This window comes from Dromiciops gliroides, chromosome 4 (assembly GCF_019393635.1).
Source record: "Dromiciops gliroides isolate mDroGli1 chromosome 4, mDroGli1.pri, whole genome shotgun sequence".
Lineage (NCBI taxonomy): Eukaryota > Metazoa > Chordata > Mammalia > Microbiotheria > Microbiotheriidae > Dromiciops > Dromiciops gliroides.
Window position 1 is genome coordinate 214,713,606 of NC_057864.1, and position 23,793 is coordinate 214,737,398.

The following is a 23,793-nucleotide window of genomic DNA, read 5'->3' on the forward strand; positions in this document are numbered from 1 at the left end:
GGGGAGGGGTTAGAGCAGGTTTGCCGTCTGACGGAGAAAATTCCTCTTCCCAAGACACGCTAGAAATGTGATTATTAGTATGAGTACCAGCTGGTATCACAATAGGGAGACCTTGATGTAAAGCTGGGGCACAGAATCCCAAGGGAAGGAAGAGCCCAGACCTTCTTTGTCCTCCCTGAGACCCCAGAGACTAGGGGTCATTGGAGGGGAGAGGGGAGCCAGGTCTTGGCCCTGGCTCAGCCTTCTGAGATTGATGGAAGGGTCTGAGGGGACCAGGCCTCAAGGTCCCTTAGCAAAGCAGGCATCGAAGAAATGAGGGCCGGCTCCAGCCGGGTGAAGGAGCGGATGGGGGAGAAGGGAGGTGTGAGTGGAGGGGGAAGGGACGGAATAAGGAAACTGGACAGCACAGGGAGCTGCTCGGGCCAGTGGAATGTACAAGGCTGACTTGTCCGGTGCTGGCCCTGGTTCTGGACAAGCCCCTCTCCTCCAGAGGCTGTTCCTCCTGTCAGGGATTGTCCATTTTTTCTTCCCAGGAATTCTAACAGGCTCGGTTTTCTCTGAACCCCTTCCTCCTCCCCCTTCTCTTCCTCCTTTAATTTCATTCTTTTCTCGGGCTGAGCCCTTTATCCGGAGGTCAACTTGATGAGTCAAGGGGGATTCTGGGAGGTCATGGCCCCTCAGAACTCTCCAGCTTCAACGCAAAAAGTGGGGTAAAAACTCCCCTGGAAGATAACGGGTTTGTCCCGTGGGAGAGTCATCTGTGGGCAAATGATGGCTATGTAGCTTTTCCCTGGGAACAGAGGGAGGGAGCAGTAATGACCTGGAACCTTGGACATTGCAAGAAAGTGGCCATCGCAAGAAGGCCCGGCAGCCTTCCCAGAGTTGGCCTGCCTTGCTTTGGGAAGATTGTCTTATTGCCTTTCAGGGCATGGGATATGAGACCCAGAGCAGGTGGACGTTGAATGTCAAGAAACCAGAGAAAGCCGAATCTCAGACAGAATTTTTATGTAGGAGATAGGGGAAGGGGGAGGTCATGATCATGCAAAGTGTGCTGGAGCCAGAAGAGGGAGGGACCCCCCCACTGCACCCCACCCCAGGGGGACACCCAGGCTCCTTCCCAGCTTCCCCTTCAATGCCTCTTCTCTCTTCCTGCTTCTTTCCCGGGAGGTTTCGGAGGCGCTTCATCCAGGTAGATGGGAGCTAGTACTCCCAGAGGGTGGCACAGGCAAGGGAGTCTCCATCAGCCTTCAGCATGCCCGATGAGGCTCCCCTCAGGTATTTGCCATTTTTGCCTCTGATGGCCACTCGGCCCCGCTCCCGAAACTCAAAGAAGAAATCTTCTGACCTCTCGCCATCGCTGCACACGTTGCCATTGCTGGCTATGTACCAGAACTTACCGCCTCTGCCTGAGGATGGAGTGGGGGGCCAGTGGGTCAGGATGGGACAGGTCCTGGGGGTCCCTGCCCATGCTTTGGGCCCATTTCGTCCCTCTAGGCTTTATCCTTCCCTTCCCTTCTCCTCCCATACCACCTCCCTTAAGTTGCCTTTTCCTTCTGAGCACTGCCAACCCCATGGGAGGGGACTGGAGCTATCCGGGGTTAGAAAGTCTATGGCATTGAAGATGGTGAGAGTCTTCCCATGAACTCTGGTTGCATCACCCCCATCCCATTCCTCATTAGGGAGGTGGCTTGCGGGGGGTACGGGTGGAGGGTTTGGGAGTTGGGGAGAAAGGGTTGTGTGATTACTTTCTGTGGCAGGAAGGGGGCCAGCCCCTTTTCCCAGAACCCCCCTGACCAAGTATATCATTAGCAGCTGGGTCACCATGAGTGAGATTAGGTTCCGTCCATTCCCATCTCAGCCCCAGCTCCTTTTCCCATCCTTGGTTTTATCTCTATCTCTATCCCTACCAGGGGAGAAGGCAACAAAAATCACGGAAATAGTTATGGGAATGAAACTAATTCCCTCTATTTCCTCCCACCAACATCACTGGCTGGGTAAGCTTTCTTTAGCCGTTGGTGGTTCTGATTTGCAGCTACATCATATTTGGCCAGCCAGATGCTTATAGACAGCTCATTCACCCAGTGACAGGTGATGCAGGACCAGTAAGTGTCCTCTATTCCCCATTCCTTTCCCACTGATACAACACAAGAAATAAGGGGGGAGGAGCAACTGTCTGATTGTGATTCTCTAAAAATGCCAGAGCAACAGTAGATACAGCTGCAGATTCCTCAGACTGCTACTCAACCTCTCCCTCACCATCTTAGAGTAGAAGGAGGAATGGGAGTGGGGGTGAGGTGAGTAGAGACATAGGGAGACTCCCAGCTAACACCAAACCCTCCAGTGTGGTCTCAGTCCCTATTCTGATCCCTACCCCTGCTCCCCACCCCAAGGTTGCACCTCGGATCTGGTAGGCGCCATCGCTGAAACTGATGTGGAAGACATCATAGACGGATCGATTCGTGTCCAGCAGATTGGAGTTTCGATGGTGGCAGACAAAACCATCATTGCCTCTTAACACCAAGATGGGCCGGTTGATGAGTTTGATAATAAATTCTTCGTCCTCACCTGGACCGAGGAGAGGAAGGCTGCTAAGGGGACTAGGATGCCTTACCTTGCACCCTCCCTTTTCACTGACCCATCCTTGTGTGTGTATGTGTGTGTGTTGGGGAGGGGTCACCTTGTAAGGCCTCTTGGTGAGGTGTGTGCCTTAGTGGTTAGTAAGGAAGGGAAGGGGAAAGGAATAAGCATTTATATAATATATAAGCATTTATAAGCTTACTGTGTGCCAGTCACTGTGCTAAGTGATTTACAAACATTATCTCACCTTATGCTCACAACAACCCTGGGAAGTGAGTGCTGTTATTATTGTGCATTTACCGGTGAAGAAACTGAAGCAGGGACAGCTAGGTGGCACAGTGGATAAAGCACTGGCCCTGGATTCAGGAGGACCTGAGTTCAAATTCAGCCTCAGATACTCGACACTTCCTAGCTGTGTGACCCTGGGCAAGTCACTTAACCCTCATTGCCCCACAAAAACAAAAGAAACAAAAACAAACAAACAAAAAAAAGAAACTGAAGCAAATTGAGTGACTTGCCAGGGTTACACAGCTATTAAGTGTCTGAGGCTGGATTTGAACTCAAGTCTTCCTGACTTCAGGTGTGGCATTCTATCCACTGCACCACCTAGCGGCCTCTAGATAAGTAGAAAGGTGTTCTTTTCTTCTTGCCGGCCCACCCTGCTCCCTATTATCTGTCATTGCTTGAACCTCAGACTAGGCATTGATAGGAATTCTAAAGTCTGTAGGCTTTTAGGCTCCCGCCTGGCAGGCACTCACCAATAAAGTCACTGATGGCTGCTAGATGCCCATTCTTCTTTGTGCAGATGTAGCGCCCGTTGCTTGCCTTGAGTGCTATTCGTCGACCACGCCATTCAATCTCAAACATGGTTTTGGCAGCACTAGGGAGGGGAAGAAAAAAAGGGACAATCAGTGTCATTGGTGTGGGGGTGGGTAGGTTTGATAGCTGTTTGCCTGCCCCACCCCCACCTAGTCCTGCTTTGACTGGGGCCACCCAGAAGATCTGCTTCATTCGAGCAGGTGCAGGGCTAATCTAGGGCTTTGAAATCACTAGATCAGGTGGAGATGGGGGAATGCCTCCCTAAATCAAGGGTTTTTGTTTTTTTTAGTGAGGCAATTGGGGTTAAGTGACTTGCCTAGGGACACACAACTAGTGTCAAGTGTCTGAGGCCAGATTTGAACTCAGGCACTCCTGAATCCAGGGCTGGTGGTCTATCCACTGCACCACCTAGCTGCCCCTAAATCAAGGGTTCTTAACCATGTTTGTGTCCTGGTTTCCTTTGGAAGTCAAAGCCTATGGATATTATAGAATATAATTTAAAAATTCACAAAATCAAATTCATAGGGTTACAAAGGAAACCAATTGTGTTGAGGTATGGTTATCAAACTATATAACGACCCCAGGTTAAGAATCTGAATCTTTGCCCTAACCTTGAGAATGGAGTTGTCCCACCCAGGTCTCTCTCCTCTTCTCTTCCTCCTAGATCACAGCCCTGGACTCTGGAATCAAGGTCATCTTTCTTTTTCTTTTTCTCTTTTTTTTTCCGAGGCGATAAGGGTTAAGTGACTTGCCCAGGGTCACACAGCTAGTAAGTGTCAAGTGTCTGATGCTGGATTTGAACTCAGGTCCTCCTGAATTCAGGGCTGATGCTTTATCCGCTGTACCACCTAGCTGCCCCAAGGTCATCTTTCTTATTTCCTTTGGATTCAACCACCCTACCTCAAGGGGGAAAGTAGAGAGGAAGTCTCTGTCTACCCCAACCTGTGGTCTCAACCACAGCTACCCACCCTTCTCATACCCCTTGTCCTCCAGAGTTGCTATTTCTTCCCTACCCTCCATTCTACCTCACTTTCTAGGAAGGGCTTTGGCCCATAGAACACTGGCTCACCACTGGACGGGGCCTATCTAGCAAGGGGTTCAGAAGCAAAGGAAGAAGTGGTCACTTATATCCCATGGATTCTACTGCTTAAGGCAGCAGTGGATAAGTGTAATGTTGATGAGGGTGAGACTGGCGGGAGTGATGGTGATCATTGTAGGCTGAGATGGTGGTGGTGAGTGAGTGATGGGGGTGATGTGCATTTGGAGATAATCTTGGTGACTGTGATAATAGAGGTAGAGGTGATACTATGCCTGGTGGTGATGAGGTGATAGTCTTTTCTTTCTTTTTTTTTTTTTTTAGTGAGGCAATTGGGGTTAAGTGACTTGCCCAGGGTCACACAGCTAGTAAGTGTTAAGTGTCTGAGGCCGGATTTGAACTCAGGTACTTCTGACTCCAGGGCCGGTGCTCTATCCACTGTGCCATCTAGCTGCCCCCGAGGTGATAGTCTTAGCAAGGAAGATGACAGCAAAGAAATGGTGGTGGTCAGGGTAACAAAATTGTCCCCCTCTTTCACAACATCTCTTGGACACTTCTCTCCACTCACTCAGCTTAGTTCAGGCCCTCATCACCTCTTACCTAGATTATCACAGCAGCCTCTTAATTGGTCTCCTGACTCAAGTCTCTCTCTATCCAACTCCATTCTACACCTTCAAATGAACTTTCCTTAAGCATAGATTGGATCATGTCACTTCCCTATTCAGACAACTGCAGGGACTTTCTATTGCCTCTAGCATAAAATAGAAATTTCTCTGTCTAGCTTCTAAAGTCCTTCATAATCTTGCCTCAGTCTACCTTTCCAGCCCCTTCTGCACTCAAAGATCCAGCCAAATTGGTCTTCTCTTTATTCTTCACATTTGACAACCCAGCTCTAATCTTTGTACAAAGGTACTGAGTGTGTCTCAAGTCTGGAATATACTCCTTCCTCATCTCCACCTTATAGAGTCCCTTCCTTTCTTTAAGACATAGCTCAAGGGGCAACCAGGTGGTGCAGTGGATAGAGCACTGGTCCTGGAATCAGGAGGACCTGAGTTCAAATCTGCCTCAGATACTTACTAGCTGGGTGACCCTGAGCAAGTCACTTCACCCTGATTGCCTTAAAAAAAAAAAGATACAGTTTAAATAGCATTTTGTGTAGCACACCTTTTCTGATCCTCCCAAACTGCCTTGTGCATCTAAATACTGTATATGTACTTGTATTTTTTCATGTTATGTTGCATGTATATATGTACATTAAATTCACATATGTCTATATATTGTTATATGTGCTTGTTTTCTCCCTCATTAGAACACAAGCTCATTTTAAGTATCGATTGTTATATTCTTTGGATTTGTATTCCCCAGCACCTTGGACAGTACTTGGCACAAAATAGGCACTTAAAAACTTGGTTGATTGAGGTAGCCCTTCTTCTTGCAATGGCCATGTACCCAGTTTCCATCCTCTCCTGCTTGTCCAGGAGATCGCCCTCCCAATGATCCCTGCTCCCCCTCAATCTTTAATCTCTTCCTAGCTAGGGGTCCTTTTCCTACTGTCCACAAACACACCTAAATGTCCTTCATCCTGAAAAAACTCCATGGGCTCTATCATTTCCTCAAGCTTTAATCACATCCATCTGTGTGTGTGTGTGTGTGTGTGTGTGTGTGTCTCCTCTCTCCTTACTTTATAGTCTGGTTTCTGACATCAGTCAATTGAAACTTTCTCCAAAATTATGGACAATCTCTTGATTGCCAAATCTGATGGCCCTTAACTCCACCCTTATCTCCTTGACCTCCCTGCAGCAGACAACATTGCTGAGCACCTCAACTTCCTGGATACTCTCTCCTCTGGGTGTTTTATGATACTATCCTCTCTTGGTCCTCCTTCTACTTGTCTGCTTCATCTTCTTTGCTGGATCATTACCCACTTCATGCCTCCCTTAACTGTAGCTGTACCACAAGCTTCTGTTCTGGGCTCTTCTTTCTCTAAAAGTCTCTCACAAAGTGGGCTAGTCAACTCCCATGGGTTTAATTATCATCTTTTTTCAGATGATTCCTGTATTTATATATCCAGCCCTGATCTCGCTCTTGAGCTCCTATCCTAAGTCACCAACTACCTATTGGACATTTCAAACTGTAGTGTCTTGAGAGCATCCCAAAACTCAACATGACCAAAAAGAACTCATTATCTTTTCCCCCTAAAAGCACCCCTCTTTGACACTCCCTATTTTTGTTGAGGACACCATCATCCTTTGGGTCCATCCAGGTTCATAATTTGGATATCATCCTAGACTCCTCCTTCTATTATATCTAACCAAAATTGTAACTTCTCCCTCCACAGCATCTCTCCCATATGTCCCCTTCTCTCTACTCACACAGATATCATCCCATTTCAGGGTCTCATCATCTATCACCTAGACAACAAGTCTCTCTAGACTATCCTCCACATGGCTACTTAAGTGATTTTTCTAAAATCCAGGTCTGACCATGTCACCTCCTTACTCAATTAACCCCCATTTCTCTTTATTACATCTAGGATCAAAGTCCATTTAAAGCCCTCTACAACCTAGCTCCAACTAACCCTTCTAACCTTATTACACATAATTCACCTTGGCCTACCCTATTGTCCAGCTAAACTGACCTTCTCTCTGTTCCTTGCACACAACACTCCACCTCCTCCCTATGTGCCTTTGAACAGTTTGTCCCTCACACCTGGAATGATCTTCCCCCTCACCTCTTCAAGATTCAGCTCAAGCCCCATATTCTGTATCACTCCAGTGCCTCCCTCTCCAAAAAGAATTTCCTTATATCCATTTTCTAGATGTTGTCTTTACACACACATACATATTTATACACTATATATGTATATCTATCCATCCATCCATCTATCCATCCATGTATCTATCCACCCATCCATCTATCCATCCATCCATCCATCCATCTATCCATTCATGTATCTATCACCCATCCATCCATCCATCCATCTATCCATCTATCCATCCATGTATCTATCACCCATCCATCCATCCATCCATCTATCCATCCATCCATCTATCCATCCATGTATCTATCCACCCATCCATCTATCCATCCATCCATCCATCCATCCATCCATCCATCCATCCATCCATCCATCCATCCATGTATCTATCTACCCATCCATCCATCCTTCTATTTATCCATCCACATGGAAATATATTTCCCTGATAGAATTTAATCTTCTTGAAAACAAAAACAGTTTCATATTTGCCTTTGTATCCCCAGTACCTAGAACATTATTTGACAAGTAGTGGTTGACTGGACTTCATTGATTGAAAGTGATGGAAGGGAAATGGTGATGGTGACAGTGCTGATATTTATACATACAGTGAATGTGATGATAGTAGTTACAGTAATGGTGATGGGTGAATGTGATGGAGATGGTGATGGTGAAGGGGGGACTGGGCAAAGCCAGGAGTAGGCAGGGCTGCTCACACTTGTGTGGCAATAGACTGGATACCCCCATGAGTGACCAGGGTCCAGTAATCCCCAGTGTTGGAATGGAAAATACACTTCTTGGTCTCACGGTCAATTTGCATCTGGAATGTCTCATGGTCCAGCTCTTCATCCTGATTGGCTGAGACGTTGATCCCTGAAAAGAGGAAATGGGTTAGAGGAGAAGGAAAGAGACTTATTTTAACTGAGCAGGATGGGTAAAGGAAGTTGATTTCAGAAGTTCTAGAGCATCCCCTGAAGGGGGATAAGGGTGAACAAAGAGAAGTGTCAATCTTTTCCCTGGTGTAGGGAATGAGATAGATCACAGGATCTCTCACAGGCCCCCTAAACTAGTGCTGTCATTTGTTGTTGTTCAGTTGATTCAGTCATGTCGGACTCTTCATGACCCCATGGACCACAAACAAACAAAAATAAATAATGGATTTCTAGGAAAGATCTAGACATCAGTCTAGTTGCTCTCTCCCCCTCACCCCAGAGAGTTTAGTTCAGCCCTAACTGGAATGAGCCTGGGTGAACAAAAGGAATGCAGAATGATCTTTTTTTTAGCTAGGGGAAGAAACACACTTAGATGACAGAATTTGCCCTCTCTAGATCACACTCAAATCATGTCAACCAATGGAACTGAATGATGCTACCACCAATTAGCTTAGATCAATGTATGATGACCCACCTCTACCAAAAAAGGATAAAAAGCCTTGACCAAGAGAGGCTTCCTCTCTCTCTGCTCACCCTTTTGGCCCCGAATGCAGTCTCTTAGGGATATGTCATTTTTAGGCCTGTAGGCCTGAGGCTAGTGGGGAAGCTAGGGAGAAACACAGTCAATACTTTACTAATATGTAATATTAATTAATAATAAATACTGCCAAAATGGGTATAATAGCCATTAACATATATAAATAGCGAATACTTTTCTAAAATATGGTAGCAACAAATAATTTAAATAACACAAGGTCTTGCCGACTCCAGGCCCAGCGCTCTATGGCCATTACACCAGACATATAGATCCCTGAAGCAACATATTGACTTAGAAAACCACATATTATGATTATGTTCTATTATATTTTACATTTTATTTTGTTAAATATTTCCCTCAAACATTTTCATCTGTTTAACTGTACTTGGGGGTGTTGCTTGCAGCATGAGGCTGGGGTGCCTGTGTGACACATCTGCCCTTGACCAGTGGGCTACCAGCTTTTTCTTTTTTCTTTTTTTCTTTTTTTTTGCAGGGCAATGGGAGTTAAGTGACTTGCCCAGGGTCACACAGCCAGTAAGTGTCAAGTGTCTGAGGTCATATTTGAACTCAGGTCCTCCTGAATCCAGGACCAGTGCTTTATCCACTGCGCCACCTAGCTGCCCCTACCAGCATTTTCTTGAAGGGACCTAGTAGCTGGAACAAAGGGGAGCCAAGCAAGAGAGACAAGATCAGGCAAGAGAGGAAAATCCATTCAAATTCCGTTTGGGGGGGCAGCTAGGTGGCTCAGTGGATAGAGCACTGGCCCTGGAATCAGGAGTACCTGGGTTCAAATCCGGCCTCAGACACTTAACACTTACTAGCTGTGTGATCTTGGGCAAGTCACTTAACCCCAATTGCCTCACTAAAAAAAACCAACAACAAATTCAGTTTGGGGGAGAAATGGAATGAGTCCCCTCCCTGTGCCTGATTTCTCCTCCCTAAATAGTCAAGCCAACCTCCTTCTGTTTGCCCAGAAAATCCTCCAAATCATTGCTGCTAATTGGAAGGCTAAGCTGATTGCTGCAGTTTCCATCTGCCCATCAGATGGAGTTGATGTCCCTATTTATAACTCACCCCTTAATCAGCTTGGGTTAGACACAGCAGGGGGCTCTGTCCTTCCCAGTGCCCCATTATGGGGCAGAGCCAGAGGCCTCAAGGGCCTCCTTGGGCCACTGTAGGAGGGGGGGGAAGGAGGGGGGATGTCCCCATTTAAGAAAGAATGGGGTCACAAATGCCCAAGTCCTCTGAGCATCAAAGCTCACAGATCCCCTGTAAGAGACCCTGGAAAAAGGGGATGAGCCCCAGGGCTGTGCTAGGGCTACAAGGGGATTTAGGAGCATAACAAAGTGAGAGGGATTGGTGGCATTGGGGGAGGGGGCCAAGCAGAACTGGAAAAGGGAGCAATCAGCTGGAGCCCCCACCCTACCAAGATGCGCTTAGTTCCTGCTTCCTTTTCCCTTCCCCCCTCCCCAAACCCAGAGTAAACCAAACCTCAAGCTCGTCATCATCCCCAAACTGGGCCCAGTTACCATGGCAACCCTGCAGCACTTAGAACCTTGGCAGATCGCATAGTCTCCCTTGTACCACCTGCTTCCCACGTGGTAACCCAGTGGTTGGGGCTAACTCACACATGAGGGGAGGGGGAAGTGATGAAGAGGAGGCAGCTTTGACAATTGCAGGTAAACACCAGCCTACATGTGCCAGAGGACACAGGCCCTCCGAGAGGATGGATGGAGGGTTAGGGCCAGTCACTCTGGTGCCCAGCATTCACTAGGGGTGGCCCTGGAACCCCTCCCTTATCACAGAGAAAGACCAGACAAGAGAGACTTCCTACCCAAGGCGAAATCCCAAGGTTTGGGAACCAAACTTCATCCTGCAAAGAATCCCCCGTTCTTTAAACCCTGTTGGGTCTTGCAGGTAGCCACAAGCCTGGGCTGACCTAAGGCCTTGAAGGCAGGTCTTGTCCAAGAGGACTATCCAGGGCTGGGATATTTTATTTATTTGTTTGTTTGTGAGGCAATTGGGATTAAGTGACTTGCCCAGCTAGTAAGTGTTAAGTGTCTGAGGTCAGATTTGAACTCAGGTCCTCCTGACTCCAGGGCTGGTGCTCTATCCATTGCACCACCTAGCTGCCCCTACCAGGGCTGGGATTTTGCCAGGATGAAGGAATCCATCAGAACAGCCCTCTCCCACTCATAGCGCCCCAGTGCAGAGTAGGGGGAGGTGGGGCAGGAGACATGGAAAAAATACCGGAGATGGAGACAAAAGTTCTTTCATCCCAACTCTGCCATCTGAAGCACCTGGCCAACCTGTGAGAATGTCACTGACACTTCTGTATGTCCCAATTTCATTACCTGCAAGATGAGGACGATCGTATTTGTGTAGCTTATCCCAACAGGGTTATTGTAAGGAAAGAACTTTGTAAATGGCAAAGTGATATATAACTATAAGCTACTATTATTTGTTGTTGTTGTTGAGTCATTTCAGTCCTGTCTGACTCTTCACGACCCCATATAGGGTTTTTCTTGGCAGAGGTACTGGAGTGGTTTGTCATTTCCTTCTCTAGCTCATTTGACAGATGAGGAAACTGAGGTAAACAGGGGTAAGCGACTTGCCTATGGTTGTAGCTAGTAAGTGTCTGAGGCAGATCTGAACTCGAGAAAATAAGTCTTCCCGACTTCAAGTCCAGTGTTCTCTCCATTGAACCACCTTACTGCCCTACTATCATCACCATCACCATAATGACCACCATCATCTTTAGAGTCATATGGACAGTTCTGATTTCTCCCAGGGTGCCCCAGGATTGGGTACCACTCCCTAGCAATGATACACAGAGAAATCAACAGAGAATGAAGGAAATCCTTCATAGGGCCCATGTACTCCATTGCCATCCCTGAGAGGCACTAGATGGCATAACTAGTATATGAAGTATAGGACCTACAGTCAGGAAGAGCCAAATGCCATCTCAGACACTTGCTGGCTATGTAATCCTGGGAAGAGCACTTCTCTCCACCTCAGTTTTCTCATCTGTAAAAATGGGGATAATAACGGCACTGACTTCCCAGTTTTGTTTTAAGGATCAAATGCGATATCTGTAATGTGTTTTGTAAACCTTAAAATGACATATAAGGGCTAGCCATTGTTGTTGTTGTTTGTTGTTAGATGAAATTAAGGAAGACCACTGCCGTGACCCCTCTGTGGTCAGTTTGTGGGAGATCATGGGCCTGAGTAGCCCAGGATGGGGAGGCCTGGGTGGGTTATGATCCTTATCATGCGAAGGGATGCCCACTTAGATGGCATCACAGATCTGCTGAAGAATTGAGAATTTTGAGTCCTGTAAGGACCCTTGGAACCCAAGTCTGCTCCCTGGCTTCTGGTTGAGTCGATCATCCGTTTGGGAAGGGAACAGAGGAAGAGGTAGCCCCCTCTGAATGCTGCTTATTCTGTTAGTGAGGCTGCCCCACCTTCATCCCCTGGCACGGAAGCAGAGGACTCTCAGGTCAGATTCCTGCAGAATGACTGTTCTTGTGGAAGCCCCCTATCCCGGTGCTCTAAGGCAGAAGCTCGTGACCTGGGGTCCACAAATTCCCATGTCACATGAATAGATTTTAGCAGGGTCTGTGAACTTGGATGGAAAAAAATGACATCTTTATTTTCACTAACCACAGCTAGGACGCACAGTAGATCGAGTCAGGAAGACCTGAGTTCAAATCCAGCCTCAAACTGTTGCTAGCTATGTGACCCTGGGCAATTCACTGAACCCATTTGCCTCAGTTTCCTCAATTGTTGTGAGGACCAAATGAGACTTAGCATGGTGCCTGGCACCTAGTAGGAGCTTTAATAAATGTTTGTTTCCTTCCTTCTACTAACCTTTAGTGGAAATTTAACATTTCCTCCAAAGTCTTCACTAGAGTGCCAAGGGGGTCCATGACTCACACAAAAAAAGTTTAAAACTCCTGTTCTAACAATTATATGAGGCAGTCTGTTGGGTTCTGAGTTCAAATCCCAGCTCTGGACCTTACTAATAGTGTGACCCTGGACAAGTCAATTCATCTTTCTAAGCCTCGGGCAAACCACCAAAAGCCACTATAAGGAATGAAAAGGGGCAGGTAGGTAGCGCAGTGGATAAAGCACCGGCCCTGGATTCAGGAGGACCTGAGTTCAAATCCAGCTTCAGACACTTGACACTTACTAGCTGTGTGACCCTGGGCAAGTCACTTAACCCTTATTTTTTTTTTCTTAGTGAGGCAATTGGGGTTAAGTGACTTGCCCAGGGTCACACAACTAGTAAGTGTTAAGTGTCTGAGGCTGGATTTGAACTCAGGTACTCCTGACTCCAGGGCCGGTGCTCTATCCACTGCGCCACCTAGCTGCCCCTCACTTAACCCTTATTGCCCCACCAAAAAGAAAAAAAGAATGAAGGTTGCAATCTTCAGAGAAGATTTCTGCGTGGATGAAATCACAGGACTTTGGCTCATTTGTATGCAAAGCCCTTTTTGACCCTAATGTGTTACTTAAGCATTACTTATGATTATTATTCTCCACCTGTCACTGCTTCCTTTTGGGACCTCGGTTTTCTCTTAGGTAGCTGGTGGCATGGTGAACAGAGTATTGGGCCTGGAGTCAGCCAGACCTGAGTTCAAACCTAGCCTTAGACACTAGCTATGTGTGACCGTAGGCAAGTCATTTAACCTCCCTCTCAGTTTCCTCAACTGTAAAATGGGAATCCTAATAGCACCTACTTGCTAGGGCTATTGTGACAATCAAATAATATAATATTTATGAAGCATTTAGCACAATAACAGGCACATAGTAGGTGCTCTATGTGTGCTTGATCAGCACACAGAAAGGCTAGTCACCCTGGGTCTACACTATATGAAATCAAAGAATCTGAGATTGAGAGGGTCAGCAGAAGACACCAAGTCCAACTCATAGCAGGAAAAAGAATCCCCACTACAGCAAAACACCTGGCAAGTGGTCATCCAGCCTTTGGTCCATTACCTCCTGAGGCAGGCCAACATTGATGTAGCATTTCAGTGTGTGCTAAGGGCTTTACAGTTATTATCTCATTTGATCATCACAACAACCCTGGGAAGGAGATGCTATTTTTTTTTTTTTTGCAGGGCAATGAGGGTTAAGTGACTTGCCCAGGGTCACACAGCTAGTAAGTGTCAAGTGTCTGAGGCCGGATTTGAACTCAGGTCCTCCTGAATCTAGGGCCAGTGCTTAATCCACTGAGCCACCTAGCTGTCCCAGGAGATGCTATTTTGTTGTTGTTCAGTTGTGTCTGACTCTTCTTGACACCATTTGGAGTTTTCTTGGCAAAGATACTAGAAAGGTTTGCCTTTTCTCTTTCCTGCTCATTTTACAGATGAGAAAACTGAAGTAAAGAGAGGGTTGAGTGACTTGCCCAGGATCACACAGCTAATAAGTGTCAAAGGCTAGATTTGAACTCAGGTCCTCCTGACTTCAGGGCTGGTACTCTATCCACTGCCTCACAGGGTTGTGGTAAGGATCAAATCTAAAGGAGATAAAGTGTTTTTTTGTAAACTGGACATCCTAAAAGCTATTATTATGGTGTACTTGGTAAATGTTTAACAACTGGCTCTCCAGGGAAAAAAAATGTATCTGTGACACACCTTTCAGTTTAATTTGCATTATTACCATTTTCTCCATTATCTCCTTAAGTCTAGACAATCGATCAATGATAAATCAAGTGCTGATTTGTGATTCTGAGGTATAAATGCTCACACTGAAATCTTTAACAATTTCAGCACGCTCCTGGCTAGGCTGCATTGTAACTGTATGCTCCCAGGCCTAGAACTCTCTCTTCTGGTCCCCACCTCCTTGGTTTCCCTGGCTTCCTTCAAGTCCCATCTTCTACAGGGAGCCTTTCCCCATTCCCCTTGATGCTAGTGCCTCCCCTTTGTTCATTATCTGCAATTTATCTTGGCTATGTCTTGTTTAGGGGACGTAAGTGGCACAGCCGATGGAGCACCAGGCTTGGAGTCAGGAAGACTGGAGTTCAGATCCGACCTCAGATACTTTATGAAATGTGTGACACTGAGCAAGTCACTTAACCCTGTTTGCCTCAATTTCCTCATCTGTAAAATGAGCTGGAGAAGGAAATGGCAAACCATTCCAGTATATCTGCCCAAAAAAAAAACCCAAATGAGGTTGCAAAGAGTCAGTCACAACTGAAAAACTAAATAACAACATATCTTATTTGTATACTGTCATTCTCATGTAGTCTCCCCCATTAGACTAAGAACTCTTTGTGTGTGGGGGGGGACAGCTAGATGGCACAGTGGATAAAGCACTGGCCCTGGATTCAGGAGGACCTGAGTTCAAATTCGGCCTCAGATACCTGACACTTACTAGCTGTGTGACCCTGGCCAAGTCACTTAACCCTTATTGCCTTGCCAAAAAAAAAGAACTCTTTGTGAACATGGACTATTCTAACACATAGTAGGTGCTTAATAAATGCTTGTTGACTAACTGACCCTTAGACTTGCATCTAATCCAATCTCTTCTGCCTCTTCCAGCTTTCTCCTCCTTTTCTCCAAACCCTGGGACTGGGCTGGGAAATCATAGGGGTCAGAAGATCACAGATTTTGATCTGGAAGGGACCTAACAAGTCATTGAATCCAACCCCTTCATTTGACATATGAGGAAACCGAGGCCCAGAGAGATGAAGCATCACATAGCTATTGCTGTTTGTCCTTCGTTTTTGAAGAGGACCATGACATTGTGAGGTGATGTCATGACTTGCAGTGAATTGGATTTAAGTGAGGGAGAGCTGTGCAAAGTCACCAACCTCACTCTCTCCTCCACAGCCATCTGGGTCCAGTGGCAAGATATGTCATCAGGATGAATGGAGATGACTCTGGATGATTGAGATAATCAGGGTTAAGTGACTTGCCCAGGGTCACACAGCTAGTATCAAGTATCTGAGGCCAGAATTTGAACTCTGGTTCTTCTGACTCCAGGGCCAGTGCTGTATCCACTGTGCTACCTAGCTGCTCCCTTCACACAGCTAGCAAGTATCTAAGGCAGGATTCGAACCCTGGTCTTCCTGACTCCAAGTCCATTGCCACGGCATCTGAAGCTAGAAAGAATGGATAATGTATATTTCACATCCATACAGTCCTCCTCTCCCTGTCTCTGCTCAACCTGGGCAGAGGGCCAGAGGATCAGACTCTGACTCCATTACTAAGAAGACCAAGGACTTGTGGTAACAGACTATAGAGTTCTCAGTTGCATATCATTACCCAGAATGCTAGTGTCCATCCTACCTCAACCCCCTGGCCTCAGGTTCTGGGGTGGGGGTGGGAGGTCAGACAGCTATAGGCACTGGCACAATCATCCCTGTGTTTAGGAGGCTCAGACACCCTCTTGTTTCCCTAAGGGTGGTGGGGAAGCCAGTCAATGAACCAGGGAGGAAAGTGGGCTTCCACTATGAAAAGTGGATAAGAGGGGGCAGCTAGGTGGCACAGTGGATAAAAGCACCGGCCCTGGATTCAGGAGGACCTGAGTTCAAATCCTGCCTTAGACACTTGACACTTACTAGCTGTGTGACCCTCAGCAAATCACTTAACCCTCATTGTCCCACCAAAAAAAAAAAAAGTGGATAAGAGGGCACATTGACTGGACTTTAGGGCTTAATCTATTCTATTCTAGGATTTCTTTTTTTTTTTTTTAGTGAGGTAATTGGGGTTAAGTGACTTGCCCAGGGTCACACAGCTAGTAAGTATTAAGTGTCTGAGGCCGGATTTGAACTAAGGTACTCCTGATTCCAGGACTGGTGCTCTATCCACTGTGCCACCTAGCTGCCCGTATTCTAGGATTTCTTAACCTTTTTTTTTTTTTTTTAGCCAGACTCCTTTTTAAAGTCTGATAAAGCCTATGGATTCCTTCTCAGATGAAAGATTCTACAAGCATAAAATAAAATACATAATGCTACCAGGGAAATCAGTTATATTCAAATACAGTTATCAAATTAAAAAAAAAAAGTTCTGGACTCCAGGTTAAGAACCCCTGTACTCACTCACTCAATCATCTCATCATCATCATGGCTGACATTTATATAGCAATTTCAGTTTTGCAAAGTGCAAAGTACATTATGAGATCATTCGAGTGAGGGCTTGTTTGATTTATTGATTCATTCGACAAACATTTAATTAAGTTCTTCCCCTGTACAAAGTACCAAGATGAATCAGATCTCTCTCATGCCTTCCGGCTTGAAAATTCTTTGATTCTAGAAATGGTTCCTAATTTCAAGGGAGGGAAGGATGTTGAAAACTAAAAGCAAAGAGTGGGTCCTGTCAGGGACTAAACCCAGTGCCAGGCACTTCATAGGGATGAGATTACTTCCCCTCTGTAAAATGAGGTGGTTGCTGAAGAAAAAAAAACAAAAAGGCGAGGGGGAGGAGGAAAAAGGTCTCTTGTGGATCCAATATGTAAAGCAGCTCTTTTGTGGTGGCAAAGAACTGGAAACTAAGGGGCTACCCATCAGTTTGGGAATGGCTGGGGGCAGCTAGGTGGTGCAGAGGATAGAGTGTCGGCCATGGATTCAGGAGGACCTGAGTTCAAATCTAACCGCAGACACTTACTAGCTGTGTGACGCTGGGTAAGTCATTTAACCTCTCTCTGCCTCACTTTCCTCAGCTCTAAAATGGGGATCTATAACAACACCTACCTCCAACGGTTGTTTCAAGGATCAGATAACATAATATTTCTTTTTTTGTGTGGGGCAATGAGAGTTAAGTGATTTGCCCAGGGTCACACAGCTAGTAAATGTCAAGTGTCTGAGGCCAGATTTCAACTCAGGTCCTCCTGAATCCAGGGCTGGTGTTTTATCCAGTGTGCCACCTAGCTGCCCCCTGACATAATATTTCTAAATATTTATCTCAGTGCCTCATACACAGTAGGCATTATATAAATGTTTATCCCCTTCTCTTTTAAGGAAACTTGAGAAGACTTGTATGAGCTGATGCAGAGTGAAGTAAGCAGAATATGGAGACCAATTATACAACCACAACAATTAGGAAAGATCTGATCAATGCAAAGGCCAACTATAAATCTGAAGGATTGATAATGGAGCATGCTATATACCTTCTGACAGGGAAATAATGGATTCAGGGTGCCGAATAAGCCATATATTTTTGGAGATGGCCAATATGGGAATGTATTTTGCTTGACTATGAATACTTCAGCCTGCTAGGTGGTACAGTGGATAGTGTCCAGCCTGGAGACAGGAAGACTTGAGTTCAAATCTAGCCTCAGACACTTACTAGCTGGGTGTCACTGAGTAAGTCACATAACTATTTTTGCCTCAGTTTCCTCATCTGTAAAATGAGCTGGAGAAGGAAATGGCAAACCACTGCAGTATCTTTGCCAAGAAAACCCCAGTCAGATTCGACTGAAATGACTGAATGACAACATGCATACTTCTTACAAGGTTTTGTTTTTCTTGCCTAGTGAGGGCTGGGGGGTGCAGTAGGGAAAAATAATAAATACTTTAAAAGACCCAAATTTGATAACTGGGTGAAAAAAACAACAAAAAATGAGGAAGTTGAAACGGATGAACCCTAAGGTCCCCTAATTCCTGTGTAGCTCCTGTGGCCCCTGCCCCATCTTGGCTTATCCTGACACTGCTGTAAAGAGCCCAGGGTTACCTCTGTCATCTGGAATGTCTTGAGTGGAGGACAACATGGAAAATCAGGAGAATTCAATTTGGGGGTGTTTGAAGTAGGAGAATGTTCCACAAATCTCCCAGGAATCACAACTTTCGTATCTGGTTTCTCATGAGCCTTTGGTATCTTACTGTGCTTCCTAGTATAGGCTCTCAGCTTCCTCCTCCTCCTCTCTACCCTCTAGATAGGGGTTCTGAACCTGAGGTCCCCAAAGCAAACAAAAAAATTAAGAACCCCTGCTCCAGAGCTTCTTGGAGGACAAAGGATATTCATTTGGGGGGCAGGGCAATAAGGGTTAAGTGACTTGCCCAGGGTCACACAGCTAGTAAGTGTTAAGTGTCTGAAGCCAGATTTGAACTCAGGTCTTCCTGAATCCAGGGCCAGTGCTTTATCTACTGCACCACCTAGCTGCTCCACCTAAAGCTCAGGAGGCACCAAAGAGAGTCAAGGAAAATTATATGAGACCCAAATAATGGAGGAATTGGGGGATCTCTATTGAGGAGCTCTTTTCTACTCTTTCTTCCCTCAGAGCTGAAGGTTGGTAAGGTCCTTCTTTCTCCCTGCCTCCCTCACTAAGCCCGCAGAAGGAGCTCTATTGGAAGTTCAGGCTGAGGCCCATGCCCATGCCTCTCAATCCCCACCTGGCCTGTGCCCCTTCCACGGGTTTGGAGGGAAAGCTGCTTTTGGAGAGATTGAAGGAGCAGGAGATAAGGGAGGGAGAGGTGTCCCCCCCAGGACCACTCCCCTAGTTGGACTGTCTCAGCAGGGCCCACTACCCTAACTCCTAATTCTTCTCTCTGAGACCTACTTTGGAAGTGGCCAGTGTGGGAAATTTGTTTTACTTGACTATGCATATTTATAATGAGAGTTTTGTTTTTCTCTTTTTAATTTGGATGGGGGTGGGGGGGATGAACAGGACAGAAAACTGATATTTTAATTTTTTTTTTTTTAGTGAGGCAATTGGGGTTAAGTGACTTGCCCAGGGTCACACAGCTAGTAAGTGTTAAGTGTCTGAGGGCGGATTTGAACCCAGGTACTCCTGACTCCAGGGCCAGTGCTCTATCCACTGTGCCACCTAACTGCCCCTGAAAACTGATTTTTTAAATAAAAAAATTATTAAAAAAAAAGAAATTCCTTTTCCCTGCTACTTTTCCCTATGTTCTCTTCTCTATACTACTCAGCCCTAGCCCTCTCCAGAGCCTGGGCATGTTGGTTAAACTGTCTCAGGCTCAGTCTGGCTATCTCTAAAATGGAAACTATAGTACCTACCTCATGGGGTTTTTTGAGGATCAAATGAAATGTCCGTGTAAAGTTCTTTGGAAAACTTAAAGTGCTATATAAATATTAACAAAGATTATTATCTTTTCTCCTCCCTTTCTACTGTGTTCTCTGGAACATTCTATTGTGAAGAAAGAAAAAGAAAGAAAGAGAAGGAAAGAGGGAGAGGAAAGAAGGAAGGGAGGGAGGGAGGAAAGGAAGAAAGAAAGAAAAGAAAAGAAAAGAAAAGAAAAGAAAAGAAAAGAAAAGAAAAGAAAAGAAAAGAAAAGAAAAGAAAAGAAAAGAAAAAAGGAAGAAAATAAAGGAAAAAAGAAAGGGAGGGAGGGAGGGAGGAAGAAAAAGAAAGAAAAAAACTGTTTCATCTTCTTTTCTCACATTCCTTTTATTTTTCTTATGGGGCAGCTAGGTGGCGCAGTGGATAGAGCACTGGCCCTGAAGTTGGGAGGACCTGAGTTCAAATCTCACCTCGGCACTCATTGGCTGTGTGACCCTGGGGCAAATCAATTAATCCCAATTGCCTCAAACATCTGGGGCCATCTCCATTCATCCTGATGACATATCTTGCCACTAGACCCAGATGGCTCTGGAGGAGAGAGTGTGGTTGGTGACTTTGCACAGCTCTGCTTCACTTAAATCCAATTCATTTCAAGTCATGACATCTGTCATGGCCCTCTTCAAGGACGAAGGACAACCAATAGCAATGTTTTTTTGATTCTCACTGAAACCTAGTTTTCTCCTGAAGATACCACATATCCAGACGTTCCTTCCAACGCTAGCAATTCCCGCTAGCCCCAGCTCCTCTCACACCCTGACACTCAGAACCAGAAGGAATTGACATATTCAGTTGCCTTCCCACTTTCTTCCTCTGCCTCCTTTCAATAATTCAATTCAATAAACATTTATCAAGTACCTACTTTGTGCCAGGGACTATGCTAAATGCTGGGAATAAATATAAGAAAAAGACAGTCCCTGCCCTAAGGAAGTTTACAATCTAATCCGGGAAGCTGTAAAGGGGAGACATGCTCTATCTCCCAGCAATGACCTCTTCTCCTTTAAACTTCACTCCAACCTGTCCAGGTCCTTGTTGCTGTCACCTGTGGACCTCTGGGTCCCTGTGCCTCTCTCAAAAGTTCAAGAACAGGGGGCAGCTAGGTGGCACAATGGATAAAGCACTGGCCCTGGATTCAGGAAGACCTGAGTTCAAATTCGACCTTAGACACTTGACACTTACTAGCTGTGTGACCCTGGGCAAGTCATTTAACCCCCATTGCCCCGCAAAAAAGAAAGAAAAAAAGTTCAACAACTGTCTCACAGTCTTCTTCTCTACCCCAGCCCTTTCCCCATTCAAATATCCTGGCCTCCTGATCACTTAAGCAATTTAATTCCCATGATTCCATCTCCAATGTACCTTAAACACAGACAGTAGTGGTCAGGCCTCATCCTTATTCTGCCTTCTCCTACTTTCACACTTTCTTGTGCCATCACCCAGGCCTGGGAGGGACTCCCCATCTTTCTTAGACCCTAGCTTCTTCTTCTTCTTCTTTTAGACCCTAGCTTCTTAAACTGTGCATGGAGGCCCCATCTGAGATCATGGAACTGAATTGTGGGGGTTGTGAAAAATTTGATAACAACAAAAGGTTATGTATACCTATTTTATAACCTATATGCCCCGGGTCACATAAAAATTTCTCAGGTGAAAAGCGGACACGAGTGGAAAAAGTTTAAGAAGCTCTGGTCTAAAAAAAAAAAAAAAGAAGCTCCGGTCTAGAGCAGAGGTTTCTAACCATTTTGGTGTCATGGGCCTCTTTAGTAGGGTGTTTGGTGAAGCATCTATGGACCCTTCTCAGAATACTGTTTTTATTTAAATGCATAAAATAAAATACATTAGATTAAAAAGGAAACTAGGGGCAGCTAGGTGGCGCAGTGGATAGAGCACCGGCCCTGGATTCAGGAGTACCTGAGTTCAAATCCAACCTCAGACACTTAACACTTACTAGCTGTGTGACCCTGGGCAAGTTACTTAACCCCAATTGCCTCACAAAAAAAAAAAAAAAAAAAAGGAAACTAAAGGTTAGTGAAAATCAAGATGTAATTTCCCTGCCCCCTCCAAGTTCAGAGATTCATGGGCCTCCAATAAGATCCCCTGTTCTGTAGAAGTCCTTCCCTTCCTTTAAGGTGGGTCTTAGGAACTATGTTTTCTTTGAATCCTTTCCTAATCTCTCCATCTCAAGTTATCTGTCTTTCCCTGAATCTCTTTACCTATCACATTTTAATTTGTGCTATAGTTACCTGTTTACTAGGCTTACTAGAAGGGACATTCTAGGAGAGAAAGGATTGTATGTCTGCCCCAGGACCTCACACGTTGTGCTTACATAAGGCTACCCTAACCCTCCCTGCCTGGAATTCACTCCCTCTTCATCTCTGCCAAAATTTCAGTATCTCTTTCTTCCTTCAAAGACTAAGCTCAGGTGTTTCCTCTTCCCTGAAGTCTTCCCAGACCTCCAGCTAAATGACAATTTCCCTAGAGCACTTTATCTGGATCCCTCCTTTGACCCCATCCCTCCCTATTTTGCCATCTAATTATCTATCTGTGTTGCTGTCTATTCCTGCTTGCCATTGAATGTAAACTCTTTGAGGGTCAAGATTATGTCAAGTTCTATATTTGTACCCTTGGTACTTACCACAATATTAAGTGCATATAGCACTAGATGCTTTAAAAATGTTTGTTGATGGGGGGCAGCTAGGTGGCACAGGAGATAAAGCACCGGCTCTGGATTCAGGAGGACCTGAGTTCAAATCCGGCCTCAGACACTTGGCACTTACTGGCTCTGTGACCCTGGGCAAGTCACTTATCCCTCATTGCCCCGGAAAAAAAAAGGTTGTTGAATGCATGCACAGATGAATGAATGAATGCTTAACAAATATCTGTTGAACTGGCTGATATTCCTGAAACTAACTCTTTTTGTGCCTAAGCTAAGTCCTACATACTCAATAACCTTGACCTCTGCATACTTCTTTCCCTGGTCTTGAACTTCTCAACGTCACCAAGCCTATTAAGTTTTTCTCCATCTTTCCCTACCTCAAAGGGGTTAATGCAATGAAGAATGGTTTTCAGCTTGGGCAGGACCCCCCCACCCCAGTTCTGGGCTGGGCACAGGGTAGCTGCCTTGCTGATTTCGCTCTCATTATACCACTGCCCATCAGGAGGCTCTTGGTGACAGGAGGGAACCTGGAAGAAGAGGAGGTAGGGGAGTAGTAGTAGATTTACCTTGTCGGATAGAGACATAGCGCCCATTGGAGCCCATAAACACCACCTGAGGGTGACTCTCTTCCAGGTCAAAGAGTTCATCCTTGCTTGGCTTGGAGCTGCGCCCAGCCTTGAGGGTCCCAGTGGGCCCCATGGGGGCCAGGTACCTGCCATCGCAATCCTTGAAAGCTAACTTGCCGGCTTTGAATTCCAGGGTATAGCGAGCCCGGGGCTCTGGCTCCCACACCAGTTTACCATCATTGCGCAGGTAGCGACTGTCACAGGTCTTCAGACAGTATTGCTTGTTTAGGAAGATAAGAGTAATGAGGGCATCCACGCCCCAAGGAATGTTGCTGTCAGTTGCAATCTCATCCTCCTGTGGGCACAAGTGGGCATAGCGCCGACGGCTGATGCTCAACAGATTGGCCTGGGGATGGATGGCGAGGTGGACCGTCCAGAGCTCAGCAGGTGTGATGGTCGGCGAAAAGCAGGAGAGGTGGTCCTCCGAACCTCCGAAGAACCGCCTGTAGGGTTCAGACTGCAAGGCCCAGCGCCCGTCTGAGTGGGTGACTATTAGGAAGCGGGCATCGCGGCTCGGCTTCTCTGCCTCGCAGGACACCTTCCCGTCCTGATCGGCCTCCAGGTAGCGTCCCAGGTGGCTTCGGAAGAAGACGGCCGAGCCGTTGCCCTCGTCCTGCTCCAGGACCCATATCTGCTTCCTCTTGAGGCTGGAGGCTGAGGCGTTCACCTTGAAGCCGAAGCTTTCGGCGGTCAGATAGCGGTCCTCTTCATTGATCAGGCCGAACTGGATCTTCAGCACCTGGTGGATCCCATTGGTTGGCATCTTTGGGGCCCCCGGGGGACCCCTTGCGCCAATGGCTTATCCTGCCGCACCTGGTGCTCACTTTTCTGCAGA

The 23,793-nt window shown here is 46.1% G+C and overlaps 1 protein-coding gene across 2 annotated transcripts; it reads right to left on the minus strand.

Moving 5' to 3' along the window:
- Positions 1-1,167: 1,167 nt before the first annotated feature.
- FSCN2 (fascin actin-bundling protein 2, retinal) lies at positions 1,168-23,721 on the minus strand. 2 transcript variants are annotated; one of them, XM_043963730.1, is made up of 5 exons: positions 22,899-23,721; positions 7,904-8,060; positions 3,336-3,457; positions 2,398-2,565; positions 1,168-1,406 (listed from the first exon to the last, which is right to left on the minus strand). In XM_043963730.1, the coding sequence occupies exons 1-5, from the start codon at positions 23,719-23,721 to the stop codon at positions 1,201-1,203; spliced, it is 1,476 nt and encodes a 491-aa protein (XP_043819665.1). In that variant the 3' UTR covers positions 1,168-1,200. The 2 variants fall into 2 exon arrangements, with proteins under 2 accessions (XP_043819665.1, XP_043819664.1); XM_043963729.1 differs by having other exon boundaries at positions 2,398-2,606; positions 3,332-3,457.
- Between the last annotated feature and the right edge of the window lie 72 nt (positions 23,722-23,793).